The 26,931-nt window shown below is 38.9% G+C and overlaps 1 protein-coding gene across 1 annotated transcript in view; it reads left to right on the top strand.

The window, feature by feature from the left end:
• Positions 1-26,931, top strand: part of LOC126183937 (Down syndrome cell adhesion molecule-like protein Dscam2) — a 461,766-nt gene that overhangs the window by 356,416 nt on the left and 78,419 nt on the right. The window contains exons 16-17 of the mRNA XM_049926285.1: positions 6,755-7,051; positions 17,779-18,045. Coding sequence (XP_049782242.1) covers positions 6,755-7,051; positions 17,779-18,045 — 564 coding nt within the window. The remainder of the gene's footprint in view (positions 1-6,754; positions 7,052-17,778; positions 18,046-26,931) is intronic.

A 26,931-nucleotide genomic window follows, 5' to 3' on the forward strand; every position in this document is an offset into this window, starting at 1 on the left:
AGTGGAGATAAACTTCTAACTGTTGTTATTTATAGATCCCCAGGCTCCGATTTCACAACATTTTTGCTAAAGCTAGAGGAGGTTCTTGGTTCACTTTATAGGAAATACAAAAAGTTAGTTCTATGTGGTGACTTCAATATTAATTGTATAAGTGATTGTGCAAGGAAAAGGATGCTGGTAGACCTTCTTAATTCATATAATCTTATGCAAACTGTATTCTTTCCAACAAGAGTGCAAGGGAACAGTAGAACAACCATAGACAACATTTTTGTTCATTCCTCATTACTAGAAGGACATTCTGTTAATAAGAGGTGAATGGCCTTACAGATCATGATGCACAAATTTTAACTCTAAAAGATTTTTGTGCTGCGGCACATGTTAAATGTAATTATCAACCGTTTAGGAAAGCTGATACAGCTGCTGTAGAGACCTTTGTAAACCTTATCAAGGAACAAGAGTGGCAAGATGTTTATAGTGCTGATACAGTAGACGATAAATATAATGCTTTTCTCAAGAATTTTCTTGTGGTCTTTGAAAGTTCCTTTCTGTTAGAACGTTCAAAACAGGGTACTAGCACAAACAGGCAGCCTGGGTGGCTGACTAGAGGGAGAAGAATATCCTGTAGAACAAAGTGGCAATTATATAAAAACGTTAGAAACAGTCAAAACCTAAATGCAGCAGCCCATTACAAACAGTATTGTAAGCTGCTTAAAAATGTTATTAGGAATGCAAAAAGTATGTGGTATGCAGATAGAATAGCTAAATCTCAGGATAAAATTAAAACCATATGGTCAGTCATAAAGGAAGTGGCTAGTCTGCAGAGACAGGTCGAGGATATAGAATCACTGCGTAGTGGGAATGTCCGTGTTACTGATAAGTTGCATATATGTACAGTATTTAATAATCACTTTCTGAATATAGTAGGCGAACTAAATAGAAACCTAGTCCCAACAGGGAAACATATAGCGCTCTTAGAAAAAAGTGTTCCGAGACTGTTACCTGAATGCGCTCCTCCATGATACTGACAAGAGGGAGATTGAGTTAATAATTATATCACTAAAGACCAAGAACTCTCATGGATATGATGGGGTATCTAGCAGAATACTGAAGTATTGTTCTATGTATGTTAGCCCAGTACTTAGCCATATCTGTAACTTTTCCTTTAGGAGTGGTCAGTTTCCTGACCGATTAAAGTACTCGGTAGTGAAGCCACTTTATAAAAAGGGAGACAGGGATAATGTTGACAATTTTAGACCTATTTATATGCCATCGGTGTTTGCTAAAGTTATCGAGAAGGTTGTATATACAAGGTTACTGGAGCATTTAAATTCACATAATTTGCTGTCGAATGTACAGTTTGATTTTAGAAATGGTTTAACTACTGAAAATGCTATAGTCTCTTTTCTCTGTGAGGTTTTGGATGGATTAAATAAAAGGTTGCGAATGCTAGGTGTTTTCTTTGATTTAACTAAGACTTTTGACTGTGTTGACCACAAAATATTACTGCAGAAGTTGGACCATTATGGAGTAAGGGGAGTAGCTTACAGTTGGTTCGCCTCTTACATTAAAAACAGAAAGCAGAAGGTAATTCTCCGCAATATTGAAAGTGGTAGTGATGTTCAGTCCCAATGGGGCACTGTTAAGTGAGGCGTTCCCCAAGGGTCAGTGCTGGGGCCACTGGTGTTTCTTATTTATGTAAATGATATGCCTTCTAGTATTACAGGTGATTCAAAAATATTTCTGTTTGCTGATGACATGAGCTTGGTAGTGAAGGATCTTGTGTGTAATATTGAAACAGTATCAAATAATGTAGTTCATGAAATAAGTTTGTGGCTTGTGGAATATAATTTGATGCTCAATCACAGTAAGATTCAGTTTTTATAGTTTCTAACTCACAATTCAACAAGAACCGATATTTTGATCAGACAGAATGGGCATATTATAAGCGAGATGGAACAGTTCAAGTTCCTAGGCATTCAGATAGATAGTAAGCTGTCGTGGAAAGCCCATGTTCAGGATTTTGTTCAGAAACTACATGCTGCTTTATTTACCATTAGAACAGTATCTGAAATAAGTAACAGTTCAACACGAAGAGTAGTCTACTTCGCATATTTTCATATGCTTATGTCATATGGTATTATCTTTTGGGGTAATTCTTCTGATTCAAAAATGGTATTTTTGGCTCAAAAACGGGCTGTTAGAGCTATATATGGTATTATCTTTTGGGGTAATTCTTCTGATTCAAAAAGGGTATTTTTGGCTCAAAAACGGGCTGTTAGAGCTATATATGGTGTAAGTTCGAGGACCTCTTGTTGACCCCTATTCAATAGTCTGGGAATTCTGACATTGCCCTCACAGTATATATTTTCCTTAATGTCATTTGTTTTTAGCAATATTTGCTTATTCCCAAGAGTTAGCAGCTTTCACTCCGTTAATACTAGGCAGAAATCAAATATGCATGTGGAATGCACTTCCTTGACTCTTGTGCAGAAAAGAGTGCAGTTTTCTGCTGCATCCATTTTCAATAAGCTACCCCAAGAACTCAAAAATCTTAGCAGTAGCCCAAACTCTTTTAAGTCTAAACTGAAGAGTTTCCTCATGGCTCACTCCTTCTATTCTGTCGAGGAGCTCCTGGAAGAGCTAAAAAATTAAGCAAATTTCAGTGTTACATTGTTGATTTTCTTTATTTAAACTTACGACTTGTCACCTGAATATGTTTCTTATATTTCATTTTATCTGTTTCTACTATCATGTTATAATTTCATATATTGACTTGTTCCATGACTGTGGGGACTTCCCCTTAATTTGGTCCCACGGAACAATAAATAAATAAAAAAAAGAAAGGCAGCAAATTCAGTGAAGACTGAAGCTAGCTGCTTTCATCTTAACAACAAAAATCATGTCACCTTCAATAATCAAGTCTTCCACCACCAAGGATTCCCAAAATACCTAGGAGTAACTCTTGAGAGAACCTTGTTGTGGAAGAAACACATAGAAAAGTTGAGATCTTACAATAACACCATATAGATGGTGAGTGGTGCCTCATTGCGTGCAAGAGTTACAACACAAGTGTTCTTCCTTAGGCCTCATCTACTCTGCTGCTGAATACTGTGCTCCAGTGTGGCTTGATAGTTTACACATGAGAAAAATCGATACTCAGCTAATCCAGCAATGAGGACAATAACAGGTTGCATCGGACCTACCCCTCTTCATTGGTTACCAACTCTAAGCCACAATGTGCCACCAGATCTTCAAAGATATAATGCCCTTCTCAAGGAATATGAAAAATTAACTAAAATTCTTCAGCTCCCAATCCACTCTAACATACCTGCACCTAAACTGAGGCGATTAAAATCCAGCCAGTCACATATCATATTGCAGGACCACTACAAGCAGTGGATTTCTGCATGAGCAGGAAGTGCTCAGAAACATTGATAAATATTGCCCATGATGAATATCAGACCCTCATAAGACCTGGTACAAGACCAGTTGGCATGGAGTTACCATTTGTACAGGCATGTGTGCAGAATGTAGCAGACAAGCTTATCCTGGAAAGAAAATTTGGATATTAATTTGTAGATTTAATCATTTAGTTCTATTTATTTTGTAAAATTATGCAATTCATGTATGTAAGATGCACTTCAGTTTATATTGCCATATGCTAAATAAATAAATGAAAGTAATTCAGAAATGTGCTGCTAGATTTGTTACCAGTAGGTCTGATCAACAAGTGGGTGTTATGAAGATTCTTTGTGAACTCAAATTAGAAATCCCTGGAGAGGACAATATTCTTTTCATGAAACACTCTTGAGGGTGTTTAGAGAACAGCCATTTGCAGATAACTGCAGAATGATTCCACTGTGGCAATGCATATTTTGTGTAAGGACCACAAAGACAAGAGAAAACAAATTAGAGTTCATATGGAGACATATAGAGAGCCATTTTTTCCCTTGCTCCATTTGCAAGTGGAATAGGAAAGGAAATTACTGATAGTAGCACATGGTACCCTCCATCTTACACCATATGGTGGCTTGCGGAGAATGTATGTAGATGTAAATGAATACTGCATGTGAAGTAAAAGCTGCTGGTATGTTCATGCGGATCATTGAGTCTAGTGTGCAAGTCAGATGTGAAGGCCGTAGGTAATTAATCTTTCAGTAATTCCATTTGTATAAATCTAGTAATTTAATGTTGAATTTCAAAATTACACAGATTTTGCTTTTCAATAATTTCAACTACTATAACAAAAACTACAAAGATTGCAATCTTTTTCTTTTCTGTTATTCTTCTTAAAAACCAGATTTTAAAAGCACAAGTTCATTTGGGAGCTGCAGGGAACAGACTCCATACACAAGCAATAGTTTCTATTGAAATATTCACAAAGTGACTTGAGAACCAAGCAGCTACCAAATATAGAAGCCAAATAGTCATAGGTCAAATTGATAATCCAAGAGTAAAGTACAAAATGTAAAGAGGAAAAGTCATATCATGTATGCTTACTGAAACATCATTTACTGAAGATGTCATACACAACAGTGCATTGCATGCTGGAGTGCTGGGGCAACCTTCCCATTGTCACTGGCTCATCACAGACACTGCCTGTATTATACATTTTTTGTCCCCCATGTGGGAGCCTCTGGAAGCCTTCAGTACAGAGACTAGTAGCACTCTGCAATGTCATCCAAGTTATCACTGTTTTAAGATATTGTATTTTTCTTTTAATTATTTTATTTTTAATGCATTGTAATAGTATAGAACGTAAGAGACCCTTGTTAATTAATTTCAGCCATACAGTGTATGAATTGTGTGGCATTTAACATGTTAATTAGTCATACACTACAGTTGGTTCAACTTATTAACCTGTCTGTGAAGAACTGACCTATCTCACCACAGCATGGTTGGCCAGATCCATACAACTGACCTAATCAACAGACCAGCCCACTACTGTTGCAATAGAATGACTTGTTGTGAGCACTATGGTTACTGAAAATTTCAGTCCATTGTGTGTGCTGCTTAATATATACTTTAAAATAAAAATAAAAATAAAGTTTCTTACTTCTTCTTCAGAAATATTTGAAAAGAGAAATTGTTGCTTAGGTTTATTTTGTAGGATGCCAAGGTTAAAAACATAATAATACAAAATGTAATAACTTAAGAAGTAATTGAGATATTTATTGACAGTATGTGTCTACAAATGTGCTAATTCAAAATGTTTTTTTTAAACACCTGCTATACCTCAATGTTCACACCATTAGTTGCACAACAGACATCTAAACTGCATTCCACTTCTCTACAAGTGTTTTGCTGCTTAGCAGGTGTAACATTTGTGATAGCAGCATGAATGCAGGGGTGCAGTTCAGGTACATCCCGAACTGGTGTCTGGTACATTTGATTCTTGATAAGCTTCCACAGAATAAAATCAAGTGGCATTATGTCTGGGCTTCTAGTAAGCCATATAATAAATGGACTACCTCTCAAAATCATGCACTCTGGGAATTTATGATTCAAGAAATCCCTCAAAATGTTCACAAAATGGCATAGTGTGCCACCTTGCTGAAAGATCACATCTTGAGAAAGTTTTGACACAGTATACATCTCCAGCATGTCTACATACATTTTTGCATTAAGTGTAGGTTCCACAAAGAAGAATGTCCTTTAGCAATCCACACCACATATTCACTAACTGGAAAAGGAACAAATAAACACAGAAAACATTTTGAGTTACCATACATGGAGAAGCAAACCACCAATAAAAATCTCAATTATGGCTCGATTTATTACATTTTGTATTATCATATGTTTAACACGGACATCCTATGTTTCATTAATAAACAGGCATAATCGCAAATGAATGCATGCCATGTCAAAGCATCAGAATTGGTCTTAAATGACCAGTAAAAATAGTTTACACACTAGAGATAGGTGATCTAGCCCACCAACCAATAATGTTGTGTAGAAATCATGGTGAACTGTATTCATCTTATTTTCATGCTCAGTTAGATGAATTAATCATTGAATCACACAGAGAAGCTCACTGAGGATGTTCTGGACAGGCTTGGTCAAGAGTAATCCCTGACTATAGGAAAATTCTTTGAAAAAAATTGTTGTTGTTAGTCTGTGTGCATATACATGTGATGCATTTGTGTTCTTATTGCTGTATATAATTTAATGTTATGCACTGCTTTGTGGAAGCATGTCATTTTGTTTGATCCCACATCAGTAAATTATTAATCAGTTTTGTATTGTGCCACAGCACAGTGAAGTTTTACAGGTGACAAATCTAAACAATATAATAAAGGCCTTTGCACTGTAAAATAGATGGAATACATGTGAAATGTTACATATGATGTAAAATTTGAAATGTTAACCTTACAAGCTAAGCTGCTGACATGTTGTGGCCAAATATTTCATTCACTATTTCTGTGTTTGCCTGCAGTTCTGAATACCTTTTTCTGTTTTTGTCAATTTTCTACTGCTTATCTCATCTGCTTTCTCTTTCCCTTAGTGAAACAGAGACTCTGGTAGCTGTATCCTAACAATTGTAGTTTCCATAATGCATTGTTAATTGTTGTTCATCATTTGTCTTCATACACTTTTATAAAACTTCTACTTCAGCCTCAATGTTTAACAAAATCTACACCTTTTTATGTTGTCATTTATAGTAATTTCACCCCTTTAACAGGACTGCTGAAATTTAGCAACAAGTGGGATACTTAAACACCCATTTTTATTAATTAATTGATTTATTCTTTAGTTCCAGGATCACCTGCGAATATTAAGGTATTGTCAAGTTCCCCAACATCTCTTGTGGTAAGCTGGATGAAGCCTGTGCATCCAAATGGACATCTTGTTAGCTATACATTATACTCAAGAATTCTTGAAGGAGGACGTGAAAAGGACTCATCAAAGCGACGGCTTTCTCCAGCTCATACACACTATGAACTGCATGATTTGAGAAAAGAAGAAGAATATGAATTTTGGGTTACAGCTTTTACAAAAGTTGGAGAGGGCCAGAGCACCCGAGTAGTATATGCAACCATTTCTTCCAGAGGTAATGCATAAGATGCATAAAAAATTATGTACACATAATTATTTAATGAATTTTAGTTCAGTATGAGTACTAATCATATTAGATTTTCTCTGTCAGTTAAACAAGGCAACATGTGTGACAAAAGTAAGTTATCAAAATTTTTTATAATGAGGAATATTAATTTTTGGAATAGCAATATGTAATGATTAACAATATATGGAAAAGATATATTGCTATGTACCATGAAGATAACATATTAAGTTGCAGACAGACTCAACAAAAAGGCACTACACATCAACTTCAGCCACAACCTTCATCAGAAAAGGAAACACACACATATTCATTCACACAATCAAGCACATCTCAGACACAAATTACCATCATCTCTGGAAGCTCAGACTAGAATGCAGTTAGCTTGGCTTTCTTTGTGCCTCTCTTCAACTCAATGTGCCATGTTTATGGTAAGCAGCAATCTGTGTTTTCCTTATATTGATGATATTCCGACCTGAAGTTTCCATTCTTCAGTGTATAACGATCATATTGCAATATTTTTTCTCTTGGTGATTCTTTTAAATGCATTGTGTAGGAGTCATTTTCCATAAATATACTGTTTTTCCAAATGAAAAAATAGTAATTTCATCTATAACAATAAACAGAAGTGATACCTTGACTGTGTTCTGAAAATATTTGTAATCAATGGGTTGAAATTTTAAAGTGACAAAATAATATTATACAGAAACTCAGTTTCTTTGCTAGCAGTCAAATTTCTCATTTAGGATATATCAAACAATGGAAAATCCAGGATGAAAAGTAACAATATTGTGGTTTGTGGTTTCAGCTGCCTGAGACTGCAGTTGGGTGTGTGAGTTGCATTTGTGTGTGTGTGTGTGTGTGTGTGTGTGTGTGTGTGTGTGTGTGTGTGTGTGTCTAATGCTGACAAAGGTCTTAATGACCAAAAGCTTTAATTGTGAGAGCATTTTTGTTGTGCCTATCTGCGACTCAGCATCTCCGCTACATGGTGAATATCATTTAGGATATAGTCTTTCACAGACATCAAAATGCAATATTTGAATTTCAGTTGTCTAGGGCTCCATTTTCTGTTTACATGCTATTGTCCTCAATGAACTGTTGATCATAAAACGGTACCTGATAAAATATTTCTTGTATGTTGTTGTGGTCTTCAGTCCTGAGACTGGTTTGATGCAGCTCTCCATGCTACTCTATCCTGTGCAAGCTTCTTCATCTCCCAGTATCTACTGCAGCCTACATCCTTCTGAATCTGCTTAGTGTATTCATCTCTTGGTCTCCCTCTACGATTTTTACCCTCCACACTGCCCTCCAATGCTAAATTTGTGATCCCTTGATGCCTCAAAACATGTCCTACCAACCGATCCCTTCTTCTAGTCAAGTTGTGCCACAAACTTCTCTTCTCCCCAATCCTATGAAATACTTCCTCATTAGTTATGTGATCTACCCATCTAATCTTCAGCATTCTTCTGTAGCACCACATTTCGAAAGCTTCTATTCTCTTCTTGTCCAAAGTAGTTATCGTCCATGTTTCACTTCCATACATGGCTACACTCCATACAAATACTTTCAGAAACGACTTCCTGACACTTAAATCTATACTCGATGTTAACAAATTCCTCTTCTTGAGAAACGCTTTCCTTGCCATTGCCAGTCTACCTTTTATATCCTCTCTACTTCGACCATCATCGGTTATTTTACTCCCTAAATAGCAAAACTCCTTTACTACTTTAAGTGTCTCATTTCCTAATCTAATTCCCTCAGCATCACCTGACTTAATTTGACTACATTCCATTATCCTCGTTTTGCTTTTGTTGATGTTCATCTTATATCCTCCTTTCAAGACACTGTCCATTCCGTTCAACTGCTCTTCCAAGTCCTTTGCTGTCTCTGACAGAATTACAATGTCATCGGCGAACCTCAAAGTTTTTACTTCTTCTCCATGAATTTTAATACCTACTCCGAATTTTTCTTTTGTTTCCTTTACTGCTTGCTCAATATACAGATTGAATAACATCGGGGAGAGGCTACAACCCTGTCTTACTCCTTTCCCAACCACTGCTTCCCTTTCATGCCCCTCGACTCTTATAACAGCCATCTGGTTTCTGTACAAACTGTAAATAGCCTTTCGCTCCCTGTATTTTACCCCTGCCACCTTCAGAATTTGAAAGAGAGTATTCCAGTTAACATTGTCAAAAGCTTTCTCTAAGTCTACAAATGCTAGAAACGTAGGTTTGCCTTTTCTTAATCTTTCTTCTAAGATAAGTCGTAAGGTCAGTATTGCCTCACGTGTTCCAACATTTCTACGGAATCCAAACTGATCTTCCCCGAGGTCGGCGTCTACCAGTTTCTCCATTCGTCTGTAAAGAATTCGCGTTAGTATTTTGCAGCTGTGACTTATTAAACTGATAGTTCGGTAATTTTCACATCTGTCAACACCTGCTTTCTTTGGGATTGGAATTATTATATTCTTCTTGAAGTCTGATGGTATTTCGCCTGTCTCATATATCGTGCTCACCAGATGGTAGAGTTTTGTCATGACTGGCTCTCCCGAGGCCATCAGTAGTTCAAATGGAATGTTGTCTACTCCCGGGGCCTTGTTTCGACTCAGGTCTTTCAGTGCTCTGTCAAACTCTTCACGCAGTATCTTATCTCCCATTTCGTCTTCATCTACATCCTCTTCCATTTCCATAATATTGTCCTCAAGTACATCGCCCTTGTATAAACCCTCTATATACTCCTTCCACCTTTCTGCCTTCCCTTCTTTGCTTAGAACTGGGTTGCCATCTGAGCTCTTGATATTCATACAAGTGGTTCTCTTCTCTCCAAAGGTCTCTTTAATTTTCCTGTAGGCAATATCTATCTTACCCCTAGTGAGACAAGCCTCTACATCCTTACATTTGTCCTCTAGCCATCCCTGCTTAGCCATTTTGCACTTCCTGTCGATATCATTTTTGAGACGTTTGTATTCCTTTTTGCCTGCTTCATTTACTGCATTTTTGTATTTTCTCCTTTCATCAATTAAATTCAATATTTCTTTTGTTACCCAAGGATTTCTATTAGCCCTCGTCTTTTTACCTACTTGATCCTCTGCTGCCTTCACTACTTCATCCCTCAGAGCTACCCATTCTTCTTCTACTGTATTTCTTTCTTCCATTCCTGTCAATTGTTCCCTTATGCTCTCCCTGAAACACTGTACAACCTCTGGTTCTTTCAGTTTATCCAGGTCCCATCTCCTTAAATTCCATCCTTTTTGCAGTTTCTTCAGTTTCAATCTGCAGTTCATAACCAATAGATTGTGGTCAGAATCCACATCTGCCCCTGGAAATGTCTTACAATTTAAAACCTGGTTCCTAAATCTCTGTCTTACTATTATATAATCTATCTGATACCTACTAGTATCTCCTGGATTCTTCCAGGTATACAACCTTCTTTTATGATTCTTGAACCAAGTGTTGGCTATGATTAAGTTATGCTCTGTGCAAAATTCTACAAGGCGGCTTCCTCTTTCATTCCTTCCCCCCAATCCATATTCACCTACTATGTTTCCTTCTCTCCCTTTTCCTACTGACGAATTCCAGTCACCCATGACTATTAAATTTTCGTCTCCTTTCACTACCTGAATAATTTCTTTTATCTCGCCATACATTTCATCTATTTCTTCATCATCTGCAGAGGTAGTTGGCATATAAACTTGTACTACTGTAGTAGGCATGGGCTTTGTGTCTATCTTGGCCACAATAATGCGTTCACTATGCTGTTTGTAGTAGCTAACCCGCACTCCTATTTTTTTATTCATTATTAAACCTACTCCTGCATTACCCCTATTTGATTTTGTATTTATAACCCTGTAATCACTTGACCAAAAGTCTTGTTCCTCCTGCCACCGAACTTCACTAATTCCCACTATATCTAACTTTAACCTATCCATTTCCCTTTTTAAATTTTCTAACCTGCCTGCCCGATTAAGGGATCTGACATTCCACGCTCCGATCCGTAGAACGCCAGTTTTCTTTCTCCTGATAACGACATCCTCCTGAGTAGTCCCCGCCCGGAGATCCGAATGGGGGACTATTTTACCTCCGGAATATTTTACCCAAGAGGACGCCATCATCATTTAATCATACAGTAGAGCTGCATGTCCTCGGGAAAAATTACGGCTGTAGTTTCCCCTTGCTTTCAGCCGTTCACAGTACCAGCACAGCAAGGCCGTTTTGGTTTCTTGTATACAGTTAATTTATTTAAAAGAAATGTACAAATGAATTTTTGATTCGAATCTGATGATAGCACTGGCCAAAAAAATAAATATTTTTGAATATTTCCTTCACTTCATAAGTCAAATTTTACTAATTAAAAACATACATGAAATTTTATTAGCTCTAGTTTCTGTGATTCACAATAAGTGGGAATAATTTATTTTAGCAGATTAAGTGAAAACAATACAGTTTAATTAAATGTGTCAACAACATTGAGAGTTCAGTTGAATTCTTTTTAATGAACATTACATACCTGGAGTTCTAAATCGATGGAAGAATCCCTGGCAGATGGTCGGATGTGCAAGAATCATGTGGTGGCTTCATGAGCTCGTTGTGTTATGGCTTTCCTCTTGTTAATTAGTTCTGGAACATCTTTAATCAGAGACCAGCAATAATCTACAAGCATGGCTTCATTCCAATGGTAATGATATCCCTGTTCTATTAAAGAATTTCCTGATGGAACCTTTCCCAGCGTTCTTACTGACAGTTTCACAAGAAGTAGGGAAAATGTCTAGGTGACTGTGGAGAAAATGCTCCATAAGGGACATGTTGTATACAAGTTGATGGCATTTTTGCAGGAATACTGCCACCAACTGATAATATATATTATCTCTTTTGCTGCCTAAAAATCCATGAAAGACTCCCTTGAAGGTCTCCCAAGCTTCCTTTTTCCTTCCCCCTGAAAACCCGCTCAAATGCTGGATCCTTTACAATTTGATGAAATTGTGGACCAACAAAAATACGTATGTTAACCTTTGCATTACGTAATGTAGGAGATTTGCCTCTTAAAATACATAAAGGCCTGTGCTTCTTGGTTCATTGCACTGACAAAATTTTACATCAACCCCAGCTTTATATGTAAGGATTGAAGAATAACATCTGTTGGGTCACAGGAAACAACAAGATTGTTTTCCTTCTCAAAATAAGGAAGCACATTCCTTTGGTGTTGTATGTAATTTGAGACCCCTTTCTGTAATCTTGACCCTAAAAGCTCTGCTTTCTCCTTTGACTCAATTCTGATTGACACAATCAGTGTGGTTTATTATCCTTTTCCTCAGGGGAATGAATAAAGCTCCTTGAGTTCCAAGAGTTCTGATTTCTATTTCCACCTCAAAGTCTGCAGGTGGAGTAGGAACTGAATGTGGAATAGGTCAAATAGCAGTGGAATATTCGGGTAGTCAACTGTTCTTTCTGCATTGGCAATCCTGCCTTTATATTTTATTGATTTATTGATTCATCCTATAAATATTTCCAGATTGTAGGAGTCAAGCAGAAATAGCAGTCATCTATATGGCTTGTAGGCTCTTACCAAACTGCTGGTTTGATTTGATTTGATTTGATTTATTGAACACCCACAGCAAAAGCCATAAATCATGTTTTATCTTTTAGGCAAGCCATAAATTGCTTTTTATTTTTCACCTATTCTTGTAATATAATGGAACAATAGTTGTAACATATATGTGGAGTCCATAACTTACATTGGTTCCCCAACCTCACACCAAAATAATGCCAATTGGCAGTAAGTTTACACCTTAAAAGACTCAAAACACCAAAAATTCTGCACTAATTACAACATAAACAATATTAAACTTACACTAACAGCAACAATATGTATGTTTATAATCTACAAACAGCTGAAGAACATTGTGTTTTGTCAGTTGATTGATGTTCCACTTTCAAAAATAAAATTTTATCCAAACAGAAAATGTAAACTACAAAAATTTATTTGTTAGTTTATTGCCAAAATGATAGCTAATTGGTCATTTTAATGGTTATTAATGACTTCAGCAGATGGAGATACATAAGACTCAGCTATTTTTAAGCCCAAAACATTTTCATTGTTGGCCACTGCAGCATTTTTTCCCTTTAATTACATCAGCAAATGCAACATGAAATTATGTAGAAGATACTGCTTGATCAGCCTATTTTTCATTAATTTTTGTTTCTGCAACTGTCATAGTCATATGTAATTGCCTAATTATTTATGATTATGATCTTCAGGATTATGTGCCATAGAGAAATATGTCACATAAAAATCTGATAACAATTATTTGTACTTTAACAGTGTTTACAGTGTAAAGCATCTTTTACTAGTTGTCCATAAGAGTTTTCTGTGAACTGAACTGTTATCTGTTAAGCTCTATTGTTGCTGTCAGTTGAAATTGTATTTCTGTTACCTTGATTTGGGATTTTTGCATTTTCCCCATGCTCTTTGTGGCACATAGAAGTCAGACATATTTAAATGAGATAACCAGCCCAGCTGCAGTATCTGTAACTAAAACATTAGAGCTCAAATAAATAGTAGCAAAGTGGTGGATATAATTAACTATGTATTGCATGCATCAAGTATTGTCTTTCGTTCCCTTCAAGTGTGGAATTTGTGGCTGTTCCAGAAACTAAATTATTTATATTTTTAATGTTTTGTACTTTTTAGTTGGTAAGAACTAATATTTCAGATATTTAGATCACTGATAGTGTCCTTCATAAAATAACATAAATACTTTGTTTGAAGTATGACATAAAAAGTGGCTGAGTAATGTAAGAAGGGGAGCAGAGGACATTTCAAAGTATCTGCCTTTCTTTTTATATATAAAAATAATCTATAAATAAATCCCACTATTATCAATATGAATTGATTAGCAGTCATCATGTGTCACTGTGTAAGTAAGTTTCTTTTTTAGGTGGTTAAGGAAAATACTTTATTAGGCAAATACATTCAAAGTAAACTGCAAAACTAAATAAAAAGTCAGGTAGCTATCTGCCTAAGTCAACATTTTATTTAATGCCACACTCGAAGCTCACATGGCAATTTCGTAACACATTTATTCAAGCAGCCTCTCATTTTCCCTGCAAGGCTGAGTGGACACCAGTGTAGACACATTACCCACAGAAAAATTCCATAGTGTGCAGCAGAACTTAACCCAAGACCTGCAAATCACAGATCAGTAATTCTAACAGTTGACCACAAGGGTGATACAGTAAACTGTGTAAGGTATTAAAAAAGCGTTTTGTTTTAATTTTAAACTTCTGAAAACAGCCATCATCTCGTGTAAGACACAATCTTATGTTGCAAGTACTGCAAACTCAGGGTGTTTGTGCAAGCCTTGTTTTCATGCCCCACAAAGTACAATGGAGCCTCGCTTGACGAGCACCTCCCATAATGCACAATTCGCATAACAAGCAAAACAAATTGTAAAAAATGACTTGCTTAGCGAGCAATGTTTCGCATAATGAGTGATGATGATTTAGTGTGATGTCACCAGCCGTTTGTGCAGGGTAGGAGAAATGTACAACATTCTGAACACGTTTCATTGTCGGCAGTGGAATATGAACAATGTCTCTACTGTGTACTGCAGTCTGGTTTTAGTGCTCTTTCTGCTACCATCTTAGTGCAGCTTGTGATCACACATTTATCTAAACCTGTGTTCACACAGTGTTTTGTGTGTGCAAATTTTAATGACCTTCATAGAAATGTCCCCAAATTATACATACCCGAGGCAGGGTTCAAACCTGCGACCGTAGTGGTCACGCGGTTCCGGACTGAAGCACCTAGAACCGCTCGGCCACGCTGGTCGGCCGAACTTGAGTATGGCACATGGAGCAGGTAGTTGGGAATAGGAGTGAGATGCAGACAGACAAAATGTGATACAGTTTTGCTGACAAGCAGAAAAAATCTTCAGAAGGTATGGAAATGGTAGTGAGGATGAGGTTGCCAATTGAGCAGTGCAATGACACTAGAGGCAGTCGAAAAGATTCTGTCAAACTGGTTCAGTTGTTCTCCTATGTTAACTGATATTGGGGCACTTCATGTTGCTGTTCAGCAGATTCTGACTTAGTCCTCATGCATGTAGGTAGCAGCACTGTTTTCATAAACCATAGTGATTGTATGACAAAGGATTTCTGCCAGATTAATATCCATCTACAAGCCCCACAGCAGTAACTCCTGCCCAACATGATATCCAAAGCCTTCTCAGATCCCTATATTAGTCCAAAAGTCTCTCTTCTGAATCTGTTTCTCTTGTTACTATTAGAATTTGCTGCTTCACAGCAGCCATAAACACAACCTCATGGGATGCCACATTATAGTGTTACTGTAGTACCACTGCAAGAGCCTTTGCGTTTGTGGGCCATCTTCAGCATGTTGCTATAGGACACGCTCCTAAACTGAAGACAGAAGACAGTTTAGCCAACAGCTCTCAGCACTTCTTACCCTTTATCACCTGCACAATGCTTGTCAGTGTTGACGCCACCTCTCTCTGTGCTAATATCTTCAATCCCCTTGCTCTTGCTGCTATTGAACGCTAAAGCTCCCAGTGGTTAGCTGATTCCAAACCTGACACCTACTTCCTGATAACCATGAGTAACTACACTTTCATTCATCATTACTTCTCCTTTGAAGACATAACCACAAAAACATCCATAGTACTACAATTAGGACTTGTATGGCATTTTTGTACGATGACGTCTTTATGCTCTCAATTCAAGATGAAGACGACATATAATTACTCCTCCAAAATCACAAAACTTTCTGTCTCGTGTTTTCACTTTATCTTCCTCACCTCAGTAAGCCACCTTCTTTAACATTTTCTTGACCACATGGCTCCATAAAAACTTAGGTTTACTTTAAACCAACTGTTTTTCAATAGTATCAGAAGTTCAAAAGCTGCTACACACTACACATCCCAGATTCCCTCTTGGTGATACATGGATGTTTCATCTGTAATGACCAGTATGCTGAAGGTGTGCCTAAGGCTTTCACAAACTGACTCATGTCCTCAAGTCCTTACCTTGTCCCCTAACAGAACTTCTATCTCTTATCCCCACATACACTCAATACTTCTCAGACATTTGTGTAGCAACCATGGGGGAGGAACACCCCTTTCTGCCACACAATTTCATCAGGTTTAGAACAATTGACCAACTTTCTATGGCAAGGCTATGATTATCCCTAATTGTGCCCTAAAATAAAATACATTCTTGACAGTTTTATTCCCACCATAATTTACATAACCCTCAGAATGCCTCAAGTATATGCTACTCCTTTACCCATCACCTCACCTGCTTCGTATGTTACACCTATACAGAAGACTCAGGTGGAAGTTTTGTTCTATACATCTGCCCACTACCACCAATGCATTCCTCTTACTGACATTTCCTACACCAAAAAAAGTAGACAACATGTAGAAGCAGCCACGTCATCACCAACTTTGCAACAACAACTGCACAGTACTCTATGTGGGTATGGTTATCAACTAGTTATTCACACAGATAAACAAACATTGCCAAACTGCGGACCGTCTGGACTGCCCAGTTGTACATCACATTAATCAGGTTAATGTGGTTGACTTTAATGGCTCCTCCATAACACATATCATCTAGATCTTCTTGCCTAACACAATCTCTCCGAAACTTCTTTAATTATGCAGCTGGAAATTGTGCCTCCAATATACCATTCCTTGTTTCTGTAACAGCCCTGGTCTCAATCTTCGCTTTTCTCTGTGATCCATCTGCCTTTATGCTTGCTGTTGTTCCCTCTCCATTCCACCTTCTTGCCATCCACATCTTCACACTTTCCTGGTAGTTTTCTATTCCACTATAAACCACTCATATCTTTCTTTATGACTGTCTCTCCCTCTCAGGATTCTCCGACTCTCTCCTATAATACTTCCTTAGCATTGTTCTGAGCAGCATCTGTGCCCCCCCCCCCTTTTTTTCCCCATGGGTGCCAGATGCTTCCCTTGCAATCATCTACTCATTCCACACCCTTGAAGTCTTTCTTTGCCCACTCCTCACCCCCCCCCCCCCCCTTCCCTTCCCATCACCCTACTCCACCTCGTTTTCTTATAATGCCCAGATATCTATCCCCCCTATTCAAGACAGTGATGCGACCCCCAGTTGATCCACAGGAAGAAAGTGAAACATAGAAAACAAGATAGAGGTAGACAGAGAGATAGATAGATAGATAGATAGACAGAGGTAGAGAGAGAGAGAGAGAGAGAGAGAGAGAGAGAGAGAGAGAGAGAGAGAGAGAGAGTTCCTTATTTGATACGTAGAAATCTATCTCATGTATGTATTTATAATTCTTCACTAAGCAGAGGAGCACAGTTATTAGCACACTGGACTTGCATTTGGGAGGAGGATGGTACAAATCTGCTTCTGGGCATCCTGGATTAGGTTTTCCATGATTTCCTGAAACTGCTTAAGGCAAATACCGGGATGGTTCCTTTGCAAATTTTTGAGTCAATTCTTTTCAAAGTTATTGTCAAAAATTCTTTTTCATCCATTATGTAATGTAATTTCAGGATTTTCTGAATTGATTTAAACACCTTAGCTACTAAGAAAATATTGCCTAAGAAATTATTGCTGTTTGCTGTGTATATTAAGTAATAACATCTGTACCCCAATTCTTAATTTTAAAGTTTTTTTTCCAGCAGCTGTTAGTAATTTTAAGGTTATTATTTTCAGTACCTGCTGCAATTGTGTCATTTGGTGACACTGTATCGGTTCGGAGGAGAGGATCCATTCAATTACCTTGCGTAGCAGTTGGAATACCATCACCTGAGCGATCTTGGACAGCTCATGAAAATCCTGTCATGGGAAATGCATTCTCCGTTCAGCATGATGGCACTTTGCATATAAGTGATGTGCAGAAGCATCATGAGGAGAATTACACTTGCACTGTATCCAATTCTGAGGGAGAAGATCATATTTCCTATTTCCTTCAGGTTTTAGGTAAATAATAAAAATTCAAAAGCTGTAGCAGTTTTTAGCTACATTTTTAATCTTATTTTGCTAACACAGAATTTCAATACAGTTTTTCAATGAGGTCTTACTTAAAGTACAAAGTGAAGGTAGATATCCTGAAAGAAAGAAATCACTGAAAAGAACTTGCTAAATGTTACAAATGTAACAATCAAAACTTAAATAAATATTTCAAATTATGACATATTATACCTACAATTTATTGTTGTAGTATCCTCAGACATTTGTAATGAAACTAGTATCTATTACATGATCATTTATATTTAAAATTTTACTTGTGTACTTATTTGTCTGTAACTTTCTAATTTGTTTATATGATACAAGAAATATGGAAAGTAACTCAAGAACTGACCAACCTTCAGGTGTAAATTAACAGAACAGGAGTTTATGCATAAATATGAGGATGAGGAAGACTAAAAAGCTGATTTAAATGGTGTTTGCAATAAAAGTTAATCTATAATGTGTTCATTAAACCTGGACTGGATTGGATGCAGTTTAATAAATTGAACAATAAACTGTTATTACTTCTGATACTGTCACATTCCATTATGTGTGCTGTCAGAAAATACTGAGTAAATTTTGTTGAAATAAAGCTATTAAATTAGTTTCTTTTTAGTAGTAAAACATATCAGTTATTAATATCCTTAGCAGTGCCTAAGTACCAACACAGTTGTAAAGGGCTCTTATTTGATGATCTATGTCTACTCAAAATGCCTTTGAGTGGACCAGCTTAGCTGTATCCTTTGCCTAGGGTTAGCCTACTTACCACATCCATAAATGAGGAACATCCTACCCACAATCATTTCCATTACCCTCAAAGTGGTATTCCACTATCCACTTAATTTACAAAATATCCTAGTCCATCCTTGAACCACACCCACTGCCAACCACTTGCCACATGGCGCATATACCTGTGAAAGGCCAAAGTGCAAGACCTGTCCAGTGCACTCACCCAACACATCCTACTGCAGTCCCATCATAAGCATATTCTACATCTACATCTACATAGGTACTCCACAAGCCACCGTATGGTGTTTGGTGGAGGGTATCCTGTGGCACAACTTGTCATTTTGCCTCCTGTTCCATTCGCATATAGAGTGAGGGAAAAACAACTGTCTTTACGGTTCTGTATGAGCCCTATTTTCTCATATCTTATCTTCATGGTCCTTATGCATGATGTATGTTGGTGGCAGTAGAATCATTCAGTAGTCAGCTTCAAATGCTGGTTCTCTAAATTTTCTCAATAGTGTTTCTCAAAAAGAAAGTTGCCTTCATTCCTCCAATTTGAGTTCCTGAAGCATCTCTGTAATACTTACGTGTTGTTCTGACCTACCGGTCACAAATCTAGCAGCCCACCTCTGAATTGTTTTAATCTCTTCCTTCAATCTGCCCTGGTACAGATCCCAAACACTTGAGCAGTACTCAAGAATAGGTCACACCAGTGTCCTAATTACGATCTCCTTTACAGGTGAATCACTCTTTCCTAAAATTCTCCCAATAAATTGAAGTCAACCATTTGCCTCCTTACCACAGTTTTCGCATGATCGTGCCACCTATTTCGCTTTGCAATGTTATGCTCAGATATTTAAATGACCTAACCATCCACATTAACTTACATTTTTCCGCATTTAGGGCTATCTGCCATTCATCACACCAATTGGAACTTTTGTCTAACTTGTCTTGTATCTTAATACAGTCACTCAACTACAACACCTTACCATACACCATGGCGTCATCAGCAAACAACCGCAGATTGCTGTCCAACCTGTCTGCCAAATCATTTATGTATATAGAGAACAACAGCAGTCCTATCACACTTCCCTGGGGCACTTCTGACGATACCCTTGTCTCTGATGAACACTCGCCATTGAGGATAACATACTGAGTTCTACTGTATGTGAAGTTTTTGAGCCACTCGCATATCTATGAACTTTTTCCATATGCTCATAACTTTGTTAACAGCCTGCAATGGGTCACCATGTCAAATGTTTTCCAGAAATCTGGAAATATGGTATCTGCCTGTTGCCCTTCATCCATAGTTTCCAGTATGTCATGTGAGAAAAGGGCAAGCTGAGTTTCACACAGGCAGAGCTTTCTAAAACGATGCTGATTCTTGGACATAAGCTTCATAGCCTTAATATAGTTTATTATATTTGAACTGAGAATATGTTCAACGATTCCGCAGCAAACAGAAGTTAGAGATATAGGTCTGTAATTTTGCGGGTCCATTCTTTTACCTTTCGTATATACTAGAGTCACCTGCGCTGTTTTCCAGTTGCTTGGGACTTTGCGCTGGGTGAGAGATTCATGATAAATGCAAGCTAGGTAAGGGACCAATGCTGCAGAGTACTCTGTAAAATCGAACTGGGATTCCATCTGGGCCTGGTTATTTATTTGTTTTAAAATCTTTCAGCTGTTTCTCTATGCTAGGTATGCTTATTTCTTTGTCATCCATGCAGGAGTCTGTCTGAAGATCAAATGATGGTATGTTTGCTCAGTTCTCCTGTGTGAACAATTTCTTGAATGTGTAATTTAAAACTTTGGCTTTCATTTTGCTATCTTCAGCTTCCTCATCAGACCGGACAACCAGGGACTGGAGGAGCCTTAGACCTGCTTAGTGATTTTACATGCAACCAGAATTTTCTCAGATCTTCTTCCAGATCTTTTGCTAAGGTGTAACAGAGGTAATTGTTATATGCTTCATGCATAGATCTTTTCACAGATGCAGGAATCTCTACTAATCTTTGCTTATTGTCATTTGCACATCTCCTTTCGAACCTAGATTGCAACAGCCTCTGCTTCCTCAGGATCCACCGAATTTCATTTTTAAACCATGATGGGTCTTTTCCAGCCTTTATCCACTTACTAGGAACATAACTCTCCAGACCACAATTTACAGTCTGCTTAAACTTTGACCATAATTCCTCTACATCCACTTTACTGGAACCAAGTGATGCCAATTCACTGTCCAAGTGAAATGTTAATAACTGGTTACCTGCTCTATCTAACAGGAACACTCTCCTAGCCTTTTTGACTGATTTATGAACTTTCGTAATCATAGTTGCTATAATGCCTCCATGATCGTCAATCCCCATTTCTCCACTGGCATTGTTGACATGATCTAGCCTATTTTTTAGCTATAAGGTCTAAGATATTTCCATTACATGTAGGCTGCTGAGGTAGCTGCTCAAGAGAATTTTCAGAAAATGTTCAAAAGTGTTTCGCATGACTGTCTGTCTGTATCCCCCACCCACCGCAATGAATTTTTGGACATCCCAGTCTATACTCAGCAGGCTAAAGTCGCCTCCAATTAGTGTTGCGTGATATGGGTATTTAAGCGCTATTGACCATAGACTTTCTTTGAATGACTCTAGAACTGTCATAGCGGATTCACGTGGCCGGTAAAAACCTACACGTGTTATACATGGCCAGATGACTTCACTGTCACACTCAACTTCGACCTCAATAGAGACAATATTTTTGTCAGCTGCAATGAACTCTTCCTCCTCCTGTAGCCTCTAATCTGTCTTTCCAATAAATGTTCCATGACTCATTGAATATCTCATATTCTGTCATATCAGAGGCAATCCACCTTGAAAGCAGTAATATCATATACCATCTCTGCTGGTACTTCTGCACAACATTTTATGTTAAAATGGCATTGCACCAGGTTTCTCTTTTGCTGTCATGTCTCAGTACACTAGTGCACATGCCTCACAAAATATCGGACCAAGACAGCTGAGTTGCAGCACCTAGAGATAGTTTTCCAGAAGAATGATTACAATCAGCACCAGACCCAGCATCCTATAAAACCAAAGGAATCAAGGCTACAACATGCAGCTGAGAAGGGAAATCTGTTTGTGATGACATGTATTATGTACATTGCTAACACACTGGTGAAAATTGGGAGACTGCTCTGGATAGACACACACACACACACACACACACACACACACACACACACACACACACACAGATATAACACCCACTGTGACCCACCAGGGTAGCCAAGAGTGGTAATATGCTGCTTCCTGGATTCGGGTAGGCGTGCCGGCCCTGGATCGAATCCATTTTAGGCAGCTTTCCACATCCCACTAGGTGAATACCGGGCTCGTCCCCACATTCTGCCTCAGTTACATGACTCGCAGACATTTGAAAACATTTGCACTATTCCGTGGCTTACACTAGATGCAGACAGCTGGGGTACACTCATTCCCTCATTCCATCCCGGAGGGAGGAGGGAGGGGGGTGGGTGTGGGGGTGGGGGTGGGGGGTTTGGGGTGGCGGCAGGAAGGGCATCTGGCCACCCTCTGCAACTAACACTGCAAAATAAATAGCAACACAGCCGGCCCCATGTGACACGGGACAAAGGCTGCAAGAAAGAAAGAAAAGAAATTATGTCACCCACTGTGCAAGACAAAAGCCTTGTTGAGGTCTCCCCTCAGGGGGCTCAGCATTTAGTTGCTAGGTACAGGCTTGGCGACCCCAGGGTCCCTGAGCTGGGGACTGGGAAGCACCACCAGTCTTCAGTACCGTAAGCTCTGAGCGTGCTTCAACGACCACCGTAAGGCGTGACGGTGGAATGTTGTACGGTACAGAACCCGGTGATCTTGCTTAACTGCCTGGGTTGCGAGGATGGTATAAACCTCTATAAAACATCCCTCAATCTCAAGGTGTGCTGCGCGCCGAGGAGATGCATGGCTGTTGAGGTAGAACAGTTGCTAGCGGGCGACCTCTGGGGAACCTGCTGCCCTCTGGTTGTATTAGGCTTACCCAGGCAAGTGGGGCTCTGTCTGGGTGGACATTCCTTTCCCTAGCTGCTTGTGGGACCACCATGAAAAGAAATATGAATAGTGCTCAAGCACGAGTCTCTAAGAATGGAAAGTTCAATGCTTTAAAGTATGACCCCCAATCGTTCCCTTCCCCGCCCACACCAGGGGAGGAACGGCAGTTTAAATTACCTGGTGAGATGTATTCTCCTCGATTTCTGGTTTGCAGCTGAACAGATGGGGACTCATTTCTGACCACAAAGCCTCAGTTTTTTGCGTAAAATTTAGAGGACAAGTTTGGAGAAGTTGAGGGCATGTCTAAAATGAGGTCTGGAGCAATCCTCATACAAACAGCATCCCCAGCACAGTCACGGGCATTGTTTGCTTGTGACAAGTTTGGTGAAGTTGCAGTCTCCATTACGACTCATAAGGGCATCAATATGGTTCAGGGACTTATTTTTCATCGTGACCTGTTGTTGCAGTCTGACAATGAGCTCTGTGCAAATCTGGAATGCCACGGTGTCCACTTTGTACGACGTGTCTTCAGGGGACCTAAAGATAGTAGGCTCGCCACTGGCGCCTTCGTCTCGGCTTTCAAGGGTGACACCTGCCCGAGCAGGTCAAGGTGATGATATATCGATGTGATGTTAAGCCTTATGTCACTCCTCCCATGCGCTGCTTTAAGTGCTGGAGGTTTGGGCATATGTCATCAAGATGTGACACCAACCCTACCTGTCGGGATTGTGGATGTGCCTCCCACCCCAATGTCCCGTGTTCACCGCCCCCTGTTTGTGTCAACTGTGGACAGAAACATTCACCTTGCTCGTCAGACTGCGCAGTTTATCAAAAAGAATGGAAGATTATGGAGTATAAGACCTTGAACATGCTCACTTACACAGAGGCTAAACGCAAGTACGATCGACTTCACCCTGTGCGCATTTCATCAACGTATGCTGCAGCAACTTCGATGTCACCATACCTGGTGATGAGCCCCCAAGCTCAGCCGCTTTTTGTGGGCCCTCTAGCCCAGTCGTCTATTCCTGCCCCCCTGGTAGTTGGGGGAACACCCTCTTCCGTTGCTCTCCTGTTTTCAACATCGGGAGTAACAACCCCTTCTTCTTTGGGGACTTCAGTCCCTACCTCTGCGCTGGAGAAGTGCCCGCCTCTTCTGGCTCCCCTCGTGTGGAAGGGATCACTTGGTGCCCTCCCTTCCATGGTTTCTGCCCCTCCAAATGTTAGCCAGTGGCTGAAAAAGCCACCACCTGAGGGCCATAGGGCTTTCAGGTCTTCCTCGGTCCATGAGGCTGGGTCAGAAAAGCCCACCCAGCCTGATAAACCGAAGGACAAATGGGACCCTACCAAATAGAAGAAAAAGCAAAAGGAGAAGGACATAGAGACAGAAAAGGAGTTCACCACTGCACCTGAAGATGATGTGGAGCATCTAGCATCCACTCAGGAGCTAGATGTTGCTTGACCTGCAGCTCCTATGGAAGTTGATCAGGCTATTCGCAATTGGTGGTGGTGAGCACTTCTAAGGCGTGACCTATCCATGACAGCAGGGATTTGACAGTATGTGCCCCCATTTTCACACTCAATGTTCTCACTAATTAGCTCCACCAACTGTATCTTCCAAACCCTACTGCAGAGCATACGATGTTTAATGAATCACCATCTCCCAATGGTTCCAACCAGCACCGGTGCAATGTGCATGAGATCAGCAATCATCAGCACCATTTCTGGCTCCATAAACAGCAGTGCCAAGGTGAAGCCAGTCATGGAACTGGAATAGCCCATCCTTGCACACATTTGTGCTGATAGTTGAAAAGGTTATCTTGTTCAAGTCACCAGTCATACATCCTGTGTCAATCCAAGTTATCAGATGAATTTGCAATTGCGAATAATGACCACCATCACCTGTAGAATGGAATGACAATAATGAAAATTTGTCCCAGTCTGGCAGATATTTTCATTGTTATCATTCCATTCTACAGCTGATGGCAGTCATTATTGCCAATTGCAAATTCAAATGATGAGTTTCATAATGGCTGTGGTCACCGCAGTGCATCGTCATCAGAATAACACAGGCACTGCAATATCGTATTTATCTGCCGATACCAAGCCTGCGACTTTTCAAGCACCATGTCTGATCTGTACGGGAATACACATAGTGCATGTGTGAGTACAGATTGTAGATGTTTGGTTGATGACATATGGAAGTTTGGGTCTGGCCGTGAGTTGTGCACAGATAGCCAAATGGTAAGGTGACTGTTTGCGATAAGCAGGAAATCCGGGTTCGTGTCCCAGTCCGGCCCAAATTTTTGTTGTCGTCATTCTGTTCTACAGCTGATGGTAGTCATTATTCGCAATTGCAAATTCACCTGATGAGTTTTGTAATCGCTGCAGTCGCTGCAGTGCATTGTAATCAGAATAACACAGGTACTGCAACATCGTAGCATTCCAAGTTATTCCCTGCCACACTCACTATAACCGTCTGTTCATCTTCAGTTAAACTATTACTTTAGACCTTAATTCCTTTAACATCTGACTGAGCACCAATGTTCTGATTTTGTTAGGTTTTTTTTTTACTTTCTTGCTATGTTCAGCATTGTGTGTGTGATACTGCTAGTTATGCACCCAATTTTCAGTTACATGTTCTTAATTGAGCTTTCCATTGCAATAATAGAGGTTGTTTTTCCAATCGCAGTAGATATTTACTATGCTTAACTTGGTGCAATTTTATGTTTGTTACTTTACCACAATTCAAGGGGTTAGGTACTGTGTATATTTTACATATTTCAGTTTTAGGTTCTATTTTTATAATCTCCTCCAAATATGCTATACTTTGTATCATATTACTATTGTTATGCATTTTTATGCCAGCTTGTTTACATGAACATTTAGCATTTTCGTATAGCCCAATACTATATACTTTTATTGTTATTGGTTGTTGTTCATGATTTATAGAGATACTCATTTTGTTCTTCAGTTAAAGCAAGACAGCAATATTAACAAATCAAATGTTGAGATGTTGGCAGTGTGTGTCTTTGAAGTCATAAAATTTGACTATAAATGTTATCAGTCAATGCTTATACACATTTTTTTATTGGCTGTAGTGGTTTCAACTCTTTAGCCATTTTCAGCAGCCCAAAATGCTTCTTGGCTAATGGCTGCATCAAAACATAGCAAGAGTGAGCAATCTTCAAGATTCCTATCAGAGGGCTCCAACATCTAGTAGGAGCCTTCAGAATGTAGTCAATCTTACTGCATTTTGATGCAGCCATCAGCTAAGAGGCATTATGGGCTACTGAAAATGATTAAATTGTTGAAACCTATTCACACAGTAAACAGCGTTTGTGTTTGCATTGACTGATAATGCTTATAGTTAAAGTTTATTCAGTCTCCTTTTTCTCCTCAGAGTATAGTATTTTTTAAGGCCGCATCACTGTCAAGATGCTTAATATATACTGTAAGTAATAGTAGTCTATTACATCTTATTTCTTGTAATCAGATACACCATTCCCATTATTAGCCTCTTCCTTAAATTACAACAAAAATTTATGTCAAATAGGCTGAAGTATATCTCATTTTCAAATTTATTTACTGTAAGCATTTTTACTTCCAAAAGACAATTAAGAATGATACGAATCTTAGTTGCACATTACATGTAGAAACAAATAAAGAAACATCATATGAAAAGTACTATCATATGAAAGCTGAAACATAACTTCCTGATACATTAAAAGTATGCCCGTTTTGAGAATAGTTTATTTTCTTACACAGTGACACACAAGGTCAATTACTGTGCCTGACCAGGAATCAAAGCTTTGCCTTTCATGGCCGACACTGTTCCAACCTGAGCCATTCAAACATTTGCCATTACTCAGCTCAAAGTTTCATTCAGTTAATATATTTATTTAGCTTGTTCAGTTGTATGCAGTATAATAAACTAGTTATTATAGTACTGCCCATAAATGGTTTGGATTGGATTGTTTGGGGGAAGAGATCAAACGGCGAGGTCATCGGTCTCATCGGATAGGGAAGGACAGGGAAGGAAGTCAGCCGCACCCTTTCAGAGGAACCATCCCGG

Source organism: Schistocerca cancellata, chromosome 4 (assembly GCF_023864275.1).
Source record: "Schistocerca cancellata isolate TAMUIC-IGC-003103 chromosome 4, iqSchCanc2.1, whole genome shotgun sequence".
NCBI classification, from domain to species: Eukaryota; Metazoa; Arthropoda; class Insecta; order Orthoptera; family Acrididae; genus Schistocerca; species Schistocerca cancellata.